Below are 15,614 nucleotides of genomic sequence, written 5' to 3' on the forward strand. Positions count from 1 at the left end.
TGGCAAAATATACACACACTTCTTACCCACACCTAGGCTCAAACCCTTCCCCTAACAACCATCTTTCTAATCTAGGTCCACGATAGATATATATTATGGTTTAATGTGTTGCCCTATGAATAAGAAGTTGAATTTTTAACCAAGGAAAATCCAATATTAAATTAAAAATTAGTGAGTACAAAATGATCTAATATTGAAATGGAACAATTTCTTTTTTCTTTCTTTTTTCCACAAATTTATATTAATATTAGATTAGACCATCGAATTCTCATGTTCTTGATTGTGCTAGTAATTATTAATTAATACATCACTAATTAATGTATCCACAAAAACAAAAACAAAAATTCCCCCCAAATCCAAAATTAGTGGCTATTATGTAATTCTACTCATTGCCGACAATATCACTACCATTGCACCACTACATTCCTCCACTATGCTTGTCACCACACAACATAGTGGAGGAATTGTATGTCTTGAAAGCGCGCATTTCCTGCCAGTGAGCCCACCTGTGATAATCTTCTTCCTTTTGGAATCTCTCTCCCAGAGGGGTTCTTAACAAAAAGCTCATTTGTTCTCTACAAGCAAAATATCTGCAGAATTAACATCATAAAATATTCATGAAGGAGAGCAAAAGAATGCAACTGCAAATGTTCCAGCAGGTTCATCTGATATCCATCATCATCATCATCACCGCCGTCGTCCTACTAATTAAGGAAGCAAGATCAGCAGCCTCTAATTCTATGGCCAAGCCCAATTGCCAAGAGAAATGCGGGAACTTGAGCGTTCCATATCCATTTGGCATAGGGAAAGGATGTTGCCGGAACCAGATGTTTGAAGTCACTTGCAATGAGTCAACTCTCTTCTATATGAGCGATGTACAAGTGTTCCAGATCTCTCTGGACCATGTGAGTATTACCGGTCCGGCTATTGTTCAATGTTACAACAAGTCATCTGGGGAAAGTCCTGTAGGACCTGTTAGTTATGGGTTGGAGGAATCACCATTCCGAGTCTCCCACACCCAAAATAAGTTGGTAGCCATAGGATGTGACATCTTTGCTTACTTTACTGATTTAAACACCACAAACTACAGAAAGGGGTGTGCATCCATTTGCTATAACAACACAAGCAGCAGCAGCAGAATAGTTGGTCTTGCTGCTAATAACTATAGTATAAATCCGACTTCTTGCTCTGGCATTGGTTGCTGCCAGACTGATATTCCGGAAGATATCTACTCCTTTAATTTGCACATCGAAACCATAAATACCATTGGACGGTTATGGGCCTCCGCGCCATGTAGTATTGCTTTCATTGCTGACAAGAACTTTTCAGAATTCAGCAAACCCAACGCCTCTAATATTACTGATTATGATTTCTTGGATGGAGTCCCACTTGTGCTTGACTGGGCGATTGAGAGCATCTCTTGCCGCGAAGCTCAAAGAAGAAAAGACTATGCTTGTGGCCGTAACAGTGACTGCATAAAATCCATTATTGATGATGGGGTGGGATATCGATGTCGCTGCTCTCAAGGTTACCAAGGGAACCCTTACCTCAACAATGGATGCCAAGGTATAAAACATGCACTTTCTTGATCATTCTTGAATGATTAATTTTTTGTTTGCTGTCACCACCACCACCCCCATGCTGCAAGCTATAAAGAATAGAAAAATGCTATATAAACTGTCCTTTTTTTTTAGCATACAAGCAAAATTAAGCAATTCCAGGAATCCCCATATGAACTTATTAGAGTTTAACTTATTAGTAAGGTTTTCAATACTAGGTAGAGTTTTATAGAGAATGATAAATACAGATCGAGGAGAAGCAAATATTGTGGAGAAGTAGAGGGACATGACAAAGAAAAAGACAAGATAGATGGGAACTTCCACGGTGGTGATATGTGGTTGCATAACACTAATGGTGGCTTGACCATGGTAATCTTTTGGTAGCATAGGAGTTTCTACACTTCAAGAGACCTACTTTGGTCTTAAAAAAACACAAAAAAAACAAACAACAAAATTATATTAGATTTGTGAGCTTCCTGCTTCAAAGTACTCACCAATTGTACAGCTTAGAGGAGCCAAATTTCAAATTGATTTTCGTAACAGACAAAACTTGAATTTTTTTTAAATCATTTTGCCATTTGTTCCATAATATTCAAAGTCGAAGAACTATCTTCATGGACAAATTTCTTTTTTCTTTTTTTTTTTTCCTTATCTACACAAGATATTGATGAATGCGAAAACACAAAAAAGAACAAATGTCCAGATGGAGCTCTTTGCAACAATACGGCAGGTAGCTACTTGTGCACTTGCCCACCTGGTTACTACAGCATTCATGGAAATGGAATTAACTGCATACCTGACCATGGGAAGCATCGATTAATAGCTGTACCTGTTTCCATAGGTATTTATCCTTGTCGACTCCTTTCTTCCTCTTGATCTCAATGAAATGGTGTTAAACTTTTATGCACATGCAGGCATTGGAGTTGCAATTGGCGTTATATTCTTTATTGCTGTTGGTTTATGGTTGTACCGGAAACTTGAGTTGAGACAAAACAACAAAATGAAACAGCAATTTTTCAAGAGGAATGGAGGTTTGTTATTGCAACAGCATGTCTCGTCTGGTGAAGAAAGTGTTGAGAAAACAAAAGTTTTCAAAGCAGAAGAGTTGGAAAAGGCAACAGATAATTTTAACGAGGGTCGAGTCCTAGGCAAGGGAGGACTTGGTACAGTTTACAAGGGGATGTTATCAAATGGAAGCATAGTGGCTGTTAAGAAATCTAACATAGTTAATGAAAATCAAGTTGGTCAGTTCATTAATGAAGTTATTATCCTTTCTCGCATAAGCCACAGGAACATTGTAAAATTGTTAGGTTGCTGCCTAGAGACTGAAGTTCCATTACTAGTATATGAATATGTCTCGAATGGCACACTCTCCCACCATCTTCACGATGAGGGTAAGGCTTTGACGATGTCGTGGAATACTCGATTGAGAATTGCAGGGGAAATTGCAGGAGCACTTACCTATTTGCACTCGTATGCTTCTACATCTATCTTTCATAGGGATATCAAGTCTAGCAACATACTACTGGATGAAAATTACAAGGCTGTAGTGTCTGATTTTGGACTTTCAAGGTCAGTGTCCCTTGACAAGACTCACTTGACCACAATGGTGGGGGGTACATTTGGTTACTTGGATCCAGAGTACTTTCGATCAGGGCAACTTACTGATAAAAGTGACGTTTATGCCTTTGGAGTAGTTCTTGCCGAACTACTAACAGGAAAAAAAGCGGTAAGTTCTGATAGATTTGATGAAGGTTTAGTACTTAATTTCCGATCATCAATGAAACAAAATCGTCTTTTTGAAATTCTAGAGACAGTAGTTGTGAATGAAGGTAAGGAAGACGAGATCCAAGCTGTTGCTACTCTGGCTAAAAGGTGCCTCAAACTGACTGCAAGGAAAAGGCCAAATATGAAAGAAGTTGTTGGAGAACTGGATCAATTGAGGAGGGCACAAGAGCAGTCGACATTACTCAAGTACAATAACCAGGATAGCTACTGCTCGATAAGTGAAAGGTGCTACTCTTCCACAACCGATGCATTTGAAGAAGAAAATTAATAAGTAATATTATGTCATGTTCTATAACCATATTTCATTACTGCTTAATGTATTGAGGTTTCTCTCTCACCCCCTCTCTCTCTCTTTCTAGAAACTAGTGGTTTATAGATGTTTTGTCCAATCAAGTTTTCATTTCTGTATATCTACAAAAATTGGGCTATTACCTTTGTTCTACGTACAATTCTGAAGGCTTTTATGGCTTGATTATAACATAACTAGAAGGCATTGCAGTTATAATCTTGGATCCCTGAATCTGAACACCAACTTTAAAAGGCAACTTGAATGTTTGAATGTCCCAAATCTTGACATGTCCTAGTGACAGTACAGTAGTACACATTTTTACTTGACAATTTATAACTTAAACTCTTTTTTGTTTTTAAACTCTTACTTTTTCCAAATAAGAAGAGCAGGATTAGAACAAAGATAAACAGAGTTGGAAGAAAATTTCTGAAACCAGGTCAAAATATTTTGCATCTAGATGAAAAGGTAAGCCGTCTAATTCAACTATGACAACAAAAGATAAAAATGAAATAAAATAATTCCAAGGCAAAAAACACTGAATTTATATGAAGTACCTGAAGCTTCCGAATGATCCTGCAAAAGTGAAATATATCGCAACATTCTGATGTGAATTTAGATATGAATCTCTCTGTTTCCTGATTTCCAAGCTAGAATCAGATCCATTAGTAAAAGAATTGAAGAAGGAATAGTGAAATGGCTTCCAGTTCCAAAACCCAAATAACCCACGCCCCAATGCTATCCTTGATTCAATAAATAAATAAATAAATTGGCTATCCTTACCAACGAATTTTACTCGTAATTACGAGTAAATTCTTCAAAATATCTTTTGATGTCTGTCTGTGTTTCTATAGACGGAGTATATGTGAGCGTACGCGTGGTCAACCTTCGGCAACGTAAATGTGGGACATCCGTTGATGGTGCTACTGTTGCTTGCTGTCTCGATGTATGAATACTCTCCTCGTGTCATATATATATATATATATATATATATATATATATTCTACTTTTTCTAAATTGAACAAATAAAAATACTAGTAATTTTTTATTTTAAAAATTGAAATATCTAAAATACTATTAAGATAAAATAAAAGTAAAAAATTTTGATTTCAAAATCTTGGAATTTTTTTACAGTTTTTACAAAAAAATATTGAGATTTTTTTTAATAAAAAATTAAACATTAAAATACCTAAAATGCCATTAAGGATATTTTGGAAATTTTATAAAATAAAAAAAAATGGTCAAAATTGACAATTCAGGGTAATTTGCTACAAAATTTTAAATTATAAGAATTTATATATGCATACTAAATAATAAGGATGTTTTTTTTTGTACAATTTTTATATAGCAAATTTTTTTTTTTTTTTTTGGGCACTTTATGTCAAAAGTTTCTGTATCTTAAAATTATTTTGCAATAGCAAGTACAAAGGTATATGTAGATACTGGGTAAGCTATTCTAAGAAATACATGATCTAAGGCTATAATTATGGTTGACCCTTTTAAGTAAGGGATTTTACAAAGAAATACTTTATATAAATAATCATATTTGATCCTTGTACAGAGTACAGCTCACGCCAACACTCCCCCTCAAATTGGTGCATAGATATCTCTAATGCCCAACTTGTCGAGTGAGAAGTAGAAATTTCTACTGGATACGGCTTTTGTGAGTATGGTCTTCTGACTTGGCAAATGGGAACCGAATGATTTTCTCTTCAAGATTCTGTTTAATGAAGTGCCAATCGACCTCAACATGCTTAGTCCGATCATGTTGGATAGGATTATGAGAGATGTCAATGGCTGCCTTATTATCGCAAAACAGATTCATTTCTGAGCTGGGAGCAAAGCCTATTTCCGTTAATAGCCTTCTCAGCCAAAGAAGTTCGCACACACCCTTGGCCATACCTTGAAATTCTGTTTCAGCACTGGATAGCGCAACAACTTTTTGTTTCTTGCTCCTCCAAGTGACGAGATTACCTCCTACGAAGGTGAAGTTGCCTGAAGTCGACTTCCTATCTAAAATATTTCCTGCCCAATCTGCGTCAGTGTATCCATCAATGTTCAAATAATCATTTTTTGTGAACATTAGTCCTTTCCCAGGAGAGAATTTTAAATACCGAAAGATTCTAGTTACTGCATTCATATGAGCTTCACTAGGGCAGTGCATGAATTGGCTCACTACACTTACGGCGTAAGCAATGTCTGGCCGAGCATGTGACAAGTAAATAAGCTTACCAACTATCCTTTGGTATCTCTCTTTGTCCGTGGGCACTTGATCGGCATATATCCCAAGTTGATGATTTTGGACAATGGGAGTATCGGCTGGTTTACATTCTAGCAACCCCACTTCAACTAACAAGTCTAAGACATATTTTCTTTGAGATAAAAATATGCCTTGCTTTGATCTGGATACTTTGATTCCCAGGAAGTACTTGAGTCCCCCTAGGTTCTTCATCTCAAACTCAGCCAATAATTGCTCTTGAAGCTTTGAGATTTCTTCTTTGTCATCACCCGTAATGATCATGTCGTCTACATAAACAATTAGCGCTGTCACTTTTCCAGATTGGTGCTTTAGGAAAAGGGTATGATCTGAGTTACTCTGCTGAAAGCCACATTTTTTCATAGTTGCAGTAAATCGACCGAACCATGCACGGGGTGATTGTTTTAACCTGTACAAGGCCTTTTGTAGCTTGCATACTACTTTATCTTCTGGACTTGTCGAGTACCCAGGTGGAATGTCCATGAAAACTTCTTCTTCTAAATTCCCATGGAGGAATGCGTTCTTCACATCAAATTGGTGTAATGGCCAATCTAAATTTGCTACAAGAGATAACAAAACTCTAACAGTGTTTAGTTTTGCTACAGGTGAGAACATTTCTTGGTAATCTATACCATACGTCTGTGTGTACCCCTTTGCCACGAGCCTTGCTTTGTACCTATCAATGGATCCATCAACATTATATTTAATGGAGAAGACCCATTTGCACCCTACTGATTTCTTTCCTTCGGGTAATGAGACCAGCCTCCACGTCTCATTTTTTTGCAAGGCCTTCAGTTCTTTTTTTATCGCTTGACTCCATTGTGGATCAAGTAATGCCTCTTCTACATTTCGAGGAATGTAATCTAAGGACAGTTTATGTGTAAAGGCCTTGAGTGGTTCGGATAGCCTGTGAATGGACACATAGTTGACAATAGGATATTTGGATCTTCTATCTTCCACTTCCGCAGAGTATCTGCTTGGTGGTTTACCACGATTATGTCTGGAAGGCAACACATATTGCACAGTACTATTCATGTTATCAGTAAAAGAGGATATGGCAGGGGAACTTACCTCAGCGATATTCTCAGGAGAGGGGCCTTCGGGTACTAAAGAGGGGGAACCATCACTTGAAGCCATATCACTGACAGGTACAGGTGTTTCATTACATTCCATGTTGCACGGTTCTTCAAGTGTTGGTTCTACTACTGGAGAGCATTCCTCAGTTGACCTTATCTCAATGTTTCCATCATGATGTTGTTCTGAGTCACCTCCCGGTTCTAGCCATGTTGTTGATAGCCAATTCACCTTTTCATTTTGAAGCTCCCCCTGAAGAGATGATTTGGCTAAAGGTGATGGATAGAAAGTCTCTGCTTCAAGAAAGGTGACGTCCATGGTGATGTATGTTCGTTTAGTGATGCGGTCGAAACATCTATACCCTTTTTGATGCAGAGCATATCCCAAGAAGAGACATCGGACTGCACATGGTTCCAACTTGGTTCGTTGATTTTTATGGAGATGAACGAAGGCAACGCATCCAAAGATCCGGGGATGGAGCATTAACATAGTGGGTAAAGCTATATGGCTCAAGAGAGTCTGCAAGGGAGTCTGAAAATGTAAGACCTTGGAAGGCATTCTATTGAGTAAATAGACGGCTGTGGCAACTGCATCATCCCAATGCCGAGAAGGCACATGTGCTCCAATCAACAATGCTCTTGCTGTCTCTAAGATATGTCGATTTTTTCTCTCGGCAATGCCGTTTTGTTGAGGAGTTTGGGAACATGAGGTTTCATGAATGAGGCCATGGCGTTGGAAATAAGCCTGAAATTTTGTATTGACAGATTCACCTCCATTGTCGGTACGGAGGGCCTTAATCTTAGCTGAAAATTGTGTTTGGATCATTACATGAAACGATTGAAATACACCAAACACTTCATCTTTCCGTTTAAGTAAATACAACCATGTCATTCGAGTGCAATCATCAATAAAAATGACAAACCATTTATTTCCAGTTGGAGTAATAACAGGGGAAGGTCCAAATACATCCGAATGGATTAAAGAAAAAGGCATGTCTCTTTTTGTGTGGCTCACGGGGTAAGGAACTCTATGACTTTTGGCTGCAATACATGTCTCACATTAAAAAGATAAATGTTGTAATGTAGAAAACAAAGCTGGAAAAAGATGTTGCAAATATCCAAAAGATGGATGTCCCAAGCGATTATGAAGAAGCCAAATTTGCCGTTCCTTATCACTGGTTGTGTGTCGGACTTGATTGGCTTTCCCTGTACTGAAGTCATCCATATAGTAGAGTCCCCCCTTTTTAGTACCACGCTGTAATACCCCTAATTTTAAAAAGGCTATTTCTGGTATTTAATTTATGATTTTTATTACATTTTTTTTATTTAATGGATTACTTGAATTAATTGACTTATTTGCTTTAATTAATTATTTGCATTAATTGTGATTAATTGAGTTAATTGTTTTAATTATTTATTTGGCTTTAATTTTCATTAAATTGTATTATTTGATTTAATTACCTGATAAAATTGTTATTAATTAATTGTTTTTTTTTTTTTTTTTTTTTTTGAATTTACTTACTTATCGTATGTTAGGTTTACAAGTTTAGGTTTAAATTTACATGGGTAACCGACGTTGATTATAACTTAGGTTTATCTATGGGCCGAGTTATATCTTTATGGACTTAGGGTTTCTGTAGTGTTTATATATATGTGTGTATACGTTGGTTTAGGGTTACAAATAAAACCCTATTCACCATAGTCACGTATACAGTGAGATAGGGGGAAAACAGAGCGAAAGATTGAAGGGAAACACAGAGTGAACTTGGGTGGTTAGCAAAGCATCTCAAGGAGGAAGGAGTGGGGTAGGGTGGAACTACAGGGTAGGACACGAACATATCATACAGAGACGGTGAATTAGAATTTCAAATATGAAATTCAAAGGCAAGTTCTGTTCTTCTCTCTCCCGTTAATTCGTGTTCTGTGCATGACTAGTTGGACTCCAGGGGTTAAATAAAGGTTAAAACAGATTTAAACCAACATAGTAACATGTTTTATGCATACATGAATTTAGTTTAATCTTTGAATTAACATCGTGAATTATCTGCTTTGAATAATTTTTGATGTTCTGCTATTTGTATCATGTATGGTGGATGTTTCAGTTTTGTTGCGGTTGGGATTAGTGATGTGATTAGATGTCTTGTAATCACTCTAAGACTGAGTTTGAACTCTAGAACAAGTGCTTAGAACAATATTTAATTGCACTAAATTAAACTGAAGTAAATTCTGTTGGAACTTGCTTAAAATTAGACAACAGAGGTTCTGTAATCATAGCTTTTAAGCTTGTGTTCCATGCATGTTTTAGTTGAATATCAGTGGTTTAATATATGCCTAGGACTGAGTTTGAACTTGAATAAAGATTTAAAAACATCTCAGAGACTCTGTAATCACCGGAGTTGGAGCAGACGAAGCTGGATCAGGCAACGGTTGCAAAGGGGAAAGGAGCAGGCTCTAAATTACCAATAGAGCCGGCTCAAAGTGGATGGAGCCGGCTCTATAAAGGACTTGGAGCCGGCTCAATGTTGAAGGAGCCGGCTCTAAGTGAATTTTAGAGCAGGCTCAATGTTTTTGTTGAGCCTGCTCTATTCTTGCCTCGCACAGTAGTGTTTTAAGGGGCTGTTTGGGTTTTTCTGGGTTCTGCACTTCATTTAAATTGTTTTAAGTGATGTATGGGACTGTATAAGACTGGTATTATGATGGAAAAATATAAATTCATAATTAAATTGAAGGATAGAGCAAGGAAAACCTAAGAGGAAACGGGTAGCTTGCACACTGTCTAGTTGGTTTTAATTACTGTAACTTGGCAAAGATATTTTATATAATTTAATTATATATAATCATATATTTTTACAGTGTTATGAGTACGGTAAATTAATTACATTTAACTATACTTAGCTTGGATTTAAATTGATATTTAATTATTATCAATTTATTGGCTGTTTTGGAGGATTTAAATGCTATGTCTTATTCTAGCTATTTAAATGATTGGAGCATGATATTTAGGTTCTGTAGTGAATACCTAATGTTGGTATATGTATGAATTTATACAAATGCATATACTGGAGGATGGTTGTTGATTATGTAGTGTTATTTTAATAACTATGTTATAATGGAGGATTGTGTGTACCGGTATGGGATGGTGACATACTAGGTATGGATTAGTCAAACACTAAATCCTACCTAATTTGGATTAAGGTATGGATTAACCCTATGAGTTAAGTCCATCACCTACTTGTGTCATATCAATCAAATAATTGAATGACTTAATATGGTTTCAAAATGGATTTGCTTTACATTTATCAAACCACTTTTCAGATGGTTGATATTTTGTAATAGGAGGACACGGACTTTATATATTTATTATATGTGCCATGGTATGAGCTTGAGTCTCAGGACCATGGTTAGGGTGCGTATACTACCTAGGATGGATAGCTGGACAGAGGTGTTGTTCCCTGGTAGGTCTAGATACACATATGTGCGATTTGCATGGTATCTCTATTCAGGCTGAGACGGACCTTTTTGGACTAGTGAGCGTCCTATAGTGTGTACTTATAGACGGACCTTTTTGGACTAGTGAGCGTTCTATAGTGTGTACTTATACATATATAGACTACTCTAGATATTGTTGAGTCTTTCTAGTATGTATCTGCGTATCGGATTCCTGTTTGAATTGTAGTAGATCAGGACTTGCATGTGGGCCTGACCCACCCTTATATTTTTCAGGTACTCGTCAGTTCCAGGGTTAGAGTTTGATCGTGCAGAGCAGATATAGACTTCTATTCTACAGACAACGTAGGACTTCTTTCCAGATATTAGATTTGGATTTTATCTTCAGTTTTCTTCCATGCAGTTTGGGATTTTATTAGAGGTCCACTAGAGATGGATTCCCGAGTTGTTAAACTTATGGAGTTTGGATTGTCAAGATTTAAATATTTATATTTGAGGATTTATTTTAGTTTCTTTCCGCTCATTATATTATTTCTTTAATCACTTTGTATTCCATTATTTCTTTAATCACTTTGTATTCCATGTTCGTTTTTAAAATTGTTTTTAAAATATTAATTGTCTGATATCCCTCGGATTTAGGCTTGAGCCTGATCAACCCGTGTCTCGGATCTGAGGGGTATCACACACGCCCAATGATCTCCTTGGTGAGAATATCTTGAAGAAGACAACAAGTAAGATACATTAATACAACACAATTGAGGTCGGTTGTAACTTGACTGACAGAAAGCAATTTATTTGATAAAGATGGAATAAGTAAAGTATGGTTTAGGGAAAGAGAGAAGGATAAGACCACTGTTCCCACTCCCATAACTGGATATTGGACGCCATTAGCATTTGCAATATGAGTTTTCCTGGGCTGAGTGATGTGTGAGAAATCATGAGAATCAAAGGTCATATGATCAGTAGCCCCGGAGTCTATAATCCACATGCTATCATCGTGATCATGACATGTAACCAACACTTGTCCACAATTACCTTGATCATTGAGGGGTGTGAAAGAGTTTGTCAATTCTGGTTGAGAAATCAAAGATAATTGTGGTTCGGCACTTGCAACAGCTGCTCTCCCCGTGCCTTCATTTGTGCCAGTCCCCTCACGTTTTATCCATGCTTGAAAATCGTTCCACCACTCTGGATACCCGTGTAACTTAAAGTAAGTTTCATGGGTATGTTTCATGGTGCCACAATGGGTGCACTTCCCTCCATCAGATTGAGGTTTTGATTTTGGTTTTCCGGGTTTGAATCCTTTGGATGCCATAACCGCACCTGGAGCAATGTCACTACTGGATGTCATGACCGCTTGCCTAATGTCTTCACGTCAGACATGAGCATAGGCCTGCTCAACTGTAGGGAAGGGTTGATGCTGAAGAACATCACTTCGAATCTTGTCCAGCCGATCATCTAAACCATCAAGGAAGACATAGACTCGATCTTCCTGTAGAATGGAGTTATATTTCTGAATATCCCCTGCACATTTCATTGGGTTAGGACGACGAAAATCAATTTCGCGCCATAAACCTTGAAGATCAGTGTAATATTTCTCAATGGATCCACCCGCCTGCCTCATGCAAGTTACACGACGCCGAAGGTCATAAACTTGGGATGTATCAGTCCCATCAAAAAAAGTTGTAGCAATTGAGTCCCATACCTGTTTAGCAGTTGGGAATCGAATAAAATTACCAATCAAGGAGGGGTCCATCGAGTTGATTAGCCATCCTTTGACAATGGCATTTTCAGTTCTCCATTTCCGGAAAAATGGATCAGTTTCAAGAGGTTGAGGAGAGTCGCCAGTAATATATCCCAATTTGTCTTTCCCTGAGATATACATCTCAACAACTTGGGACCATAAGGCATAGTTGGAACTGTCCAATTTAATGCCAATAGGAGCATTCGAGGAATCAGATGGGGTTTGAGAGGAGGTCTGGACTTTGGTCAAGGCCTCTGTTATTTTTGTTGTCCAATCGTCGAGACTGGACTCTGCCATGGTTGTTGAGAGGTAGAGATTCTGATTAGTGGGTAGACGGAGCAAAGATCCTAGGATCCTGCTCTCTGATACCATGTCAAAAGTTTCTGTATCTTAAAATTATTTTGCAATAGCAGAGTACAAAGGTATATGTAGATACTGGGTAAGCTATTCTAAGAAATACATGATCTAAGGCTATAATTATGGTTGACCCTTTAAGTAAGGGATTTTACAAAGAAATACTTTATATAAATAATTATATTTGATCCTTGTACATAGTACAGCTCACACCAACACTTTACCCTTGTTAAATTTAGAAATTAAACTGTTTTTTTTTTTTTTTTGGGATAAATCAAGATTAAAATGTACTTTAAGAAGATCTGGAGGCCAAAATTAATAGAATTTATCTTAAGAACTTTAGGGCATGGTTTTCTAAGAACTCAGTTAAAAAAAGTTCATTTTTTATAATTATTTGAGAATAATTTTTATTTTTCAAATTGTCGAGAACTATTTTTTAAGTGACTTCGGGCCTATTTGGTTTGTAACTCTCAAAATAATTTTCAAGAATTCTGAAGACATAAAACTGTTCTCAGAGAACAATATATTATAATTCTCTGAAAATATGTATTTTTATAACTGAATTTTTATAAAACAGTTTTTTAAAAATTGAACCAAACACAACTTTTTTTTTTTTTTTTTGAACGGAATTCAATTTTATTTTCTGTTCCATAGTGTTACAAATCAAACATACCCTTATCGATCTTGCTACCACTAGTAAAGAAAACATCACCATCATCATCCTCTACTAATTATTCTCTATGGGGAAGCCAAATTGCCAAGAAAAATTATCTATGCAATTATATATTCCTAGTTGAGCTCTTTTTTTCATAGTGTTTCGGCACTTTATTTATTTATTTATTTTTGGGTTACAAAACTATCCATAAATAGCCCTGGTTTAGCCTCTCTACATAATACCACAAGATTCAAAGTGCTCCCACTAATTTTAGCAATTTTTTTTTTAATATAAAAAATATATATTAAAAAAAAAGCATGACATCATGATTTTTAGAAGTTCAATCTAAAGTCAATAAGACATTTCTAATTTAAAATTTATTTATGCCATATAATTCATTATTTAACATGTTAAAACTTTAATTTAAGCATGTAGTACTTGTAATGTGCAAAGTCAGATATTTTTTTTTAAAAAAAAAAATACTAATAATTAAGAAAAAGTATCTTAAATACATTTTCGTAGTGGGATTGGACATTTCACATGGGCAAACCTACTTTTCATGTCCTTTGCTCTTGAACGGTCCAAACATGGAAATGTTGTTTGATTGCTTGGAAGCTAATGCAATCCTAATACACAAAATAGACGCATCTTTTCATGTAAAAAAGTATGTTTCCACCTTCCTCTTAATAAAGAAGAAGGTCCTCTGACATTAATCACGACAGCAAAAGGATAAGGAACTCCAAACATATGGTATTGGATTTGTCAGTGCCCTTAGAAACAGTTGAACGAATCTTTTCTTTAAAAAATATTTTTTTAGTGTTTAGTTTATCAAAATTTAAGTAAAATATTTTATTAAAATATAACAAAAATAACTTATACTTTTATTTTAAAAAATTTTGTGTGGACCTTTACCAAAGAAAAATAAAAAAATTAAGAAATTATACCTAAAAAAGTTTTACATAAAAAATATATTCTGAAGAAGATATTTTACGTCAAAACAAATGAAACTTTAAAGTAGTTTAATTGATTAATTTAACTGCAAAGTAAATTATTTAGTGCATGGGAAAATTTGAGAAGCTCTCTAAGGATTGTGTTGAGGGAAAATAAAAAATTTTCTGCGAAAAATGATGACAAAATTTTACTTTACTTTTTTTGAGAAATTTATGTGCAATGTTAGCCAAACAACGAACAGCTTTTGATGAAGAGCTAAGAACCATATCATCATCTTTGCCAGGATTAAATAGCATATGAAATCAAACATGGTGGGTAATTAAACAAATGATAATATATAAGTGTTGGATGATGGCTGGATACACTTGCAGAGTAAAAGTATGAAAAAGAGTGTATTCCATGAAAAGTGGCCAGAACAAATTAAAATTTTAACGGAGGCAACATACAATTTTAATGAAAGTCAAGTCATGGGCAAGGGAGGACTTAGTACGGTTTACAAGCAAATGTTACCAGTGTTGGGATTTATATGCCCTGGCATAGTAAATTCCTATCTGAATTATAATGACATATGTTCCTGACATATCTGAAATATTTATGATTTATATAATTGGTGAATTCAATGTATTATGTTTCGATTCACTATGAAATTGATAGTGTCCATATAATTACAAGAAATATTTATATATATGTATGTGATGGCAATCAATGCATGATATATAAATAGTAATTATAAATTGTTCATAGTCGGTAATTATGGATGGACTCATAATTAATTAAGACTTGAACTGGATCCGCGTTAGGTTGAGATATATTGCGAAAGCCGTCGTATGCAATTACTCCCTATCACCGTCATGGCATTTGACTCTTAAGCATGAGAAAAGTATAGACTCTTTTATTAATTAATAATTACTTTGATTTGTTTGGCGGATTCTTCGAGATCCTTAGACCGACACTTTGGGTAGTTATGTAATTAATAGTTAGAGGGTTATATTTTCAATATTTGCATCATTACTACTTGTATTTATTTTGTATTGATTATGATTGATCACAAAGTAAATTCGAAGGCCTTCGTGTGTTTTTAGACAAAATGATTTATTATATATTTATTTATTTAAATTATTATTTTTGTCAAACAAATGTTTTATTGTAATCGAGCCAGAAATAATCAGAGGTACCAAAATAGATATATTAATTAAGTAGTCGGATTGATGGCTTTATTTATCCGATAACTAATTATGCATAGAGGGATCAAAGTGCAATATTGACTTAGAGGTTATTTATTATTTAATTGGAGTTCAATTAATTTCTTTTAGTTGAGTAGAAATTAATTTATGAATTAATTGAATTGGGTCCATGGACCGGGCCAATTATTAATTCATTGTAGCCAATAAAATAATAGGCCCAATGGATTCTCACTCATAACTCAACTTGATATTGGAATCATATTAGATTTGAGACATGAATTAGAGATGGAGAATGATTTGTTGTTTCCTTTTCTTT

At 35.5% G+C, this 15,614-nt stretch overlaps 1 protein-coding gene across 1 annotated transcript; it reads left to right on the forward strand.

Annotated features, from left to right (window-relative positions):
* Positions 1–267: 267 nt before the first annotated feature.
* Positions 268–3,789, forward strand: LOC132312298 (wall-associated receptor kinase-like 1). The gene is made up of 3 exons (XM_059810609.1): positions 268–1,566; positions 2,221–2,400; positions 2,474–3,789. The coding sequence occupies exons 1-3, from the start codon at positions 618–620 to the stop codon at positions 3,613–3,615; spliced, it is 2,271 nt and encodes a 756-aa protein (XP_059666592.1). The 5' UTR covers positions 268–617; the 3' UTR covers positions 3,616–3,789.
* The last annotated feature ends 11,825 nt before the right edge of the window (positions 3,790–15,614 follow it).

Source organism: Cornus florida, unplaced genomic scaffold (assembly GCF_030987335.1).
Source record: "Cornus florida cultivar Cherokee Brave unplaced genomic scaffold, ASM3098733v1 CherokeeBrave_3.0.0_Hap2_Chr01, whole genome shotgun sequence".
NCBI classification, from domain to species: Eukaryota; Viridiplantae; Streptophyta; class Magnoliopsida; order Cornales; family Cornaceae; genus Cornus; species Cornus florida.

Bases quoted from the DNA above. Each gene is read 5' to 3' on its own strand.
- LOC132312298 (XM_059810609.1), top strand. From the start codon at position 618: ATGAAGGAGAGCAAAAGAATGCAACTGCAAATGTTCCAGCAGGTTCAT. The intron at 1,567-2,220 runs GTATAAAACATG...TATCTACACAAG, and splicing joins CCTCAACAATGGATGCCAAG to ATATTGATGAATGCGAAAAC. The intron at 2,401-2,473 runs GTATTTATCCTT...ATGCACATGCAG, and splicing joins AGCTGTACCTGTTTCCATAG to GCATTGGAGTTGCAATTGGC.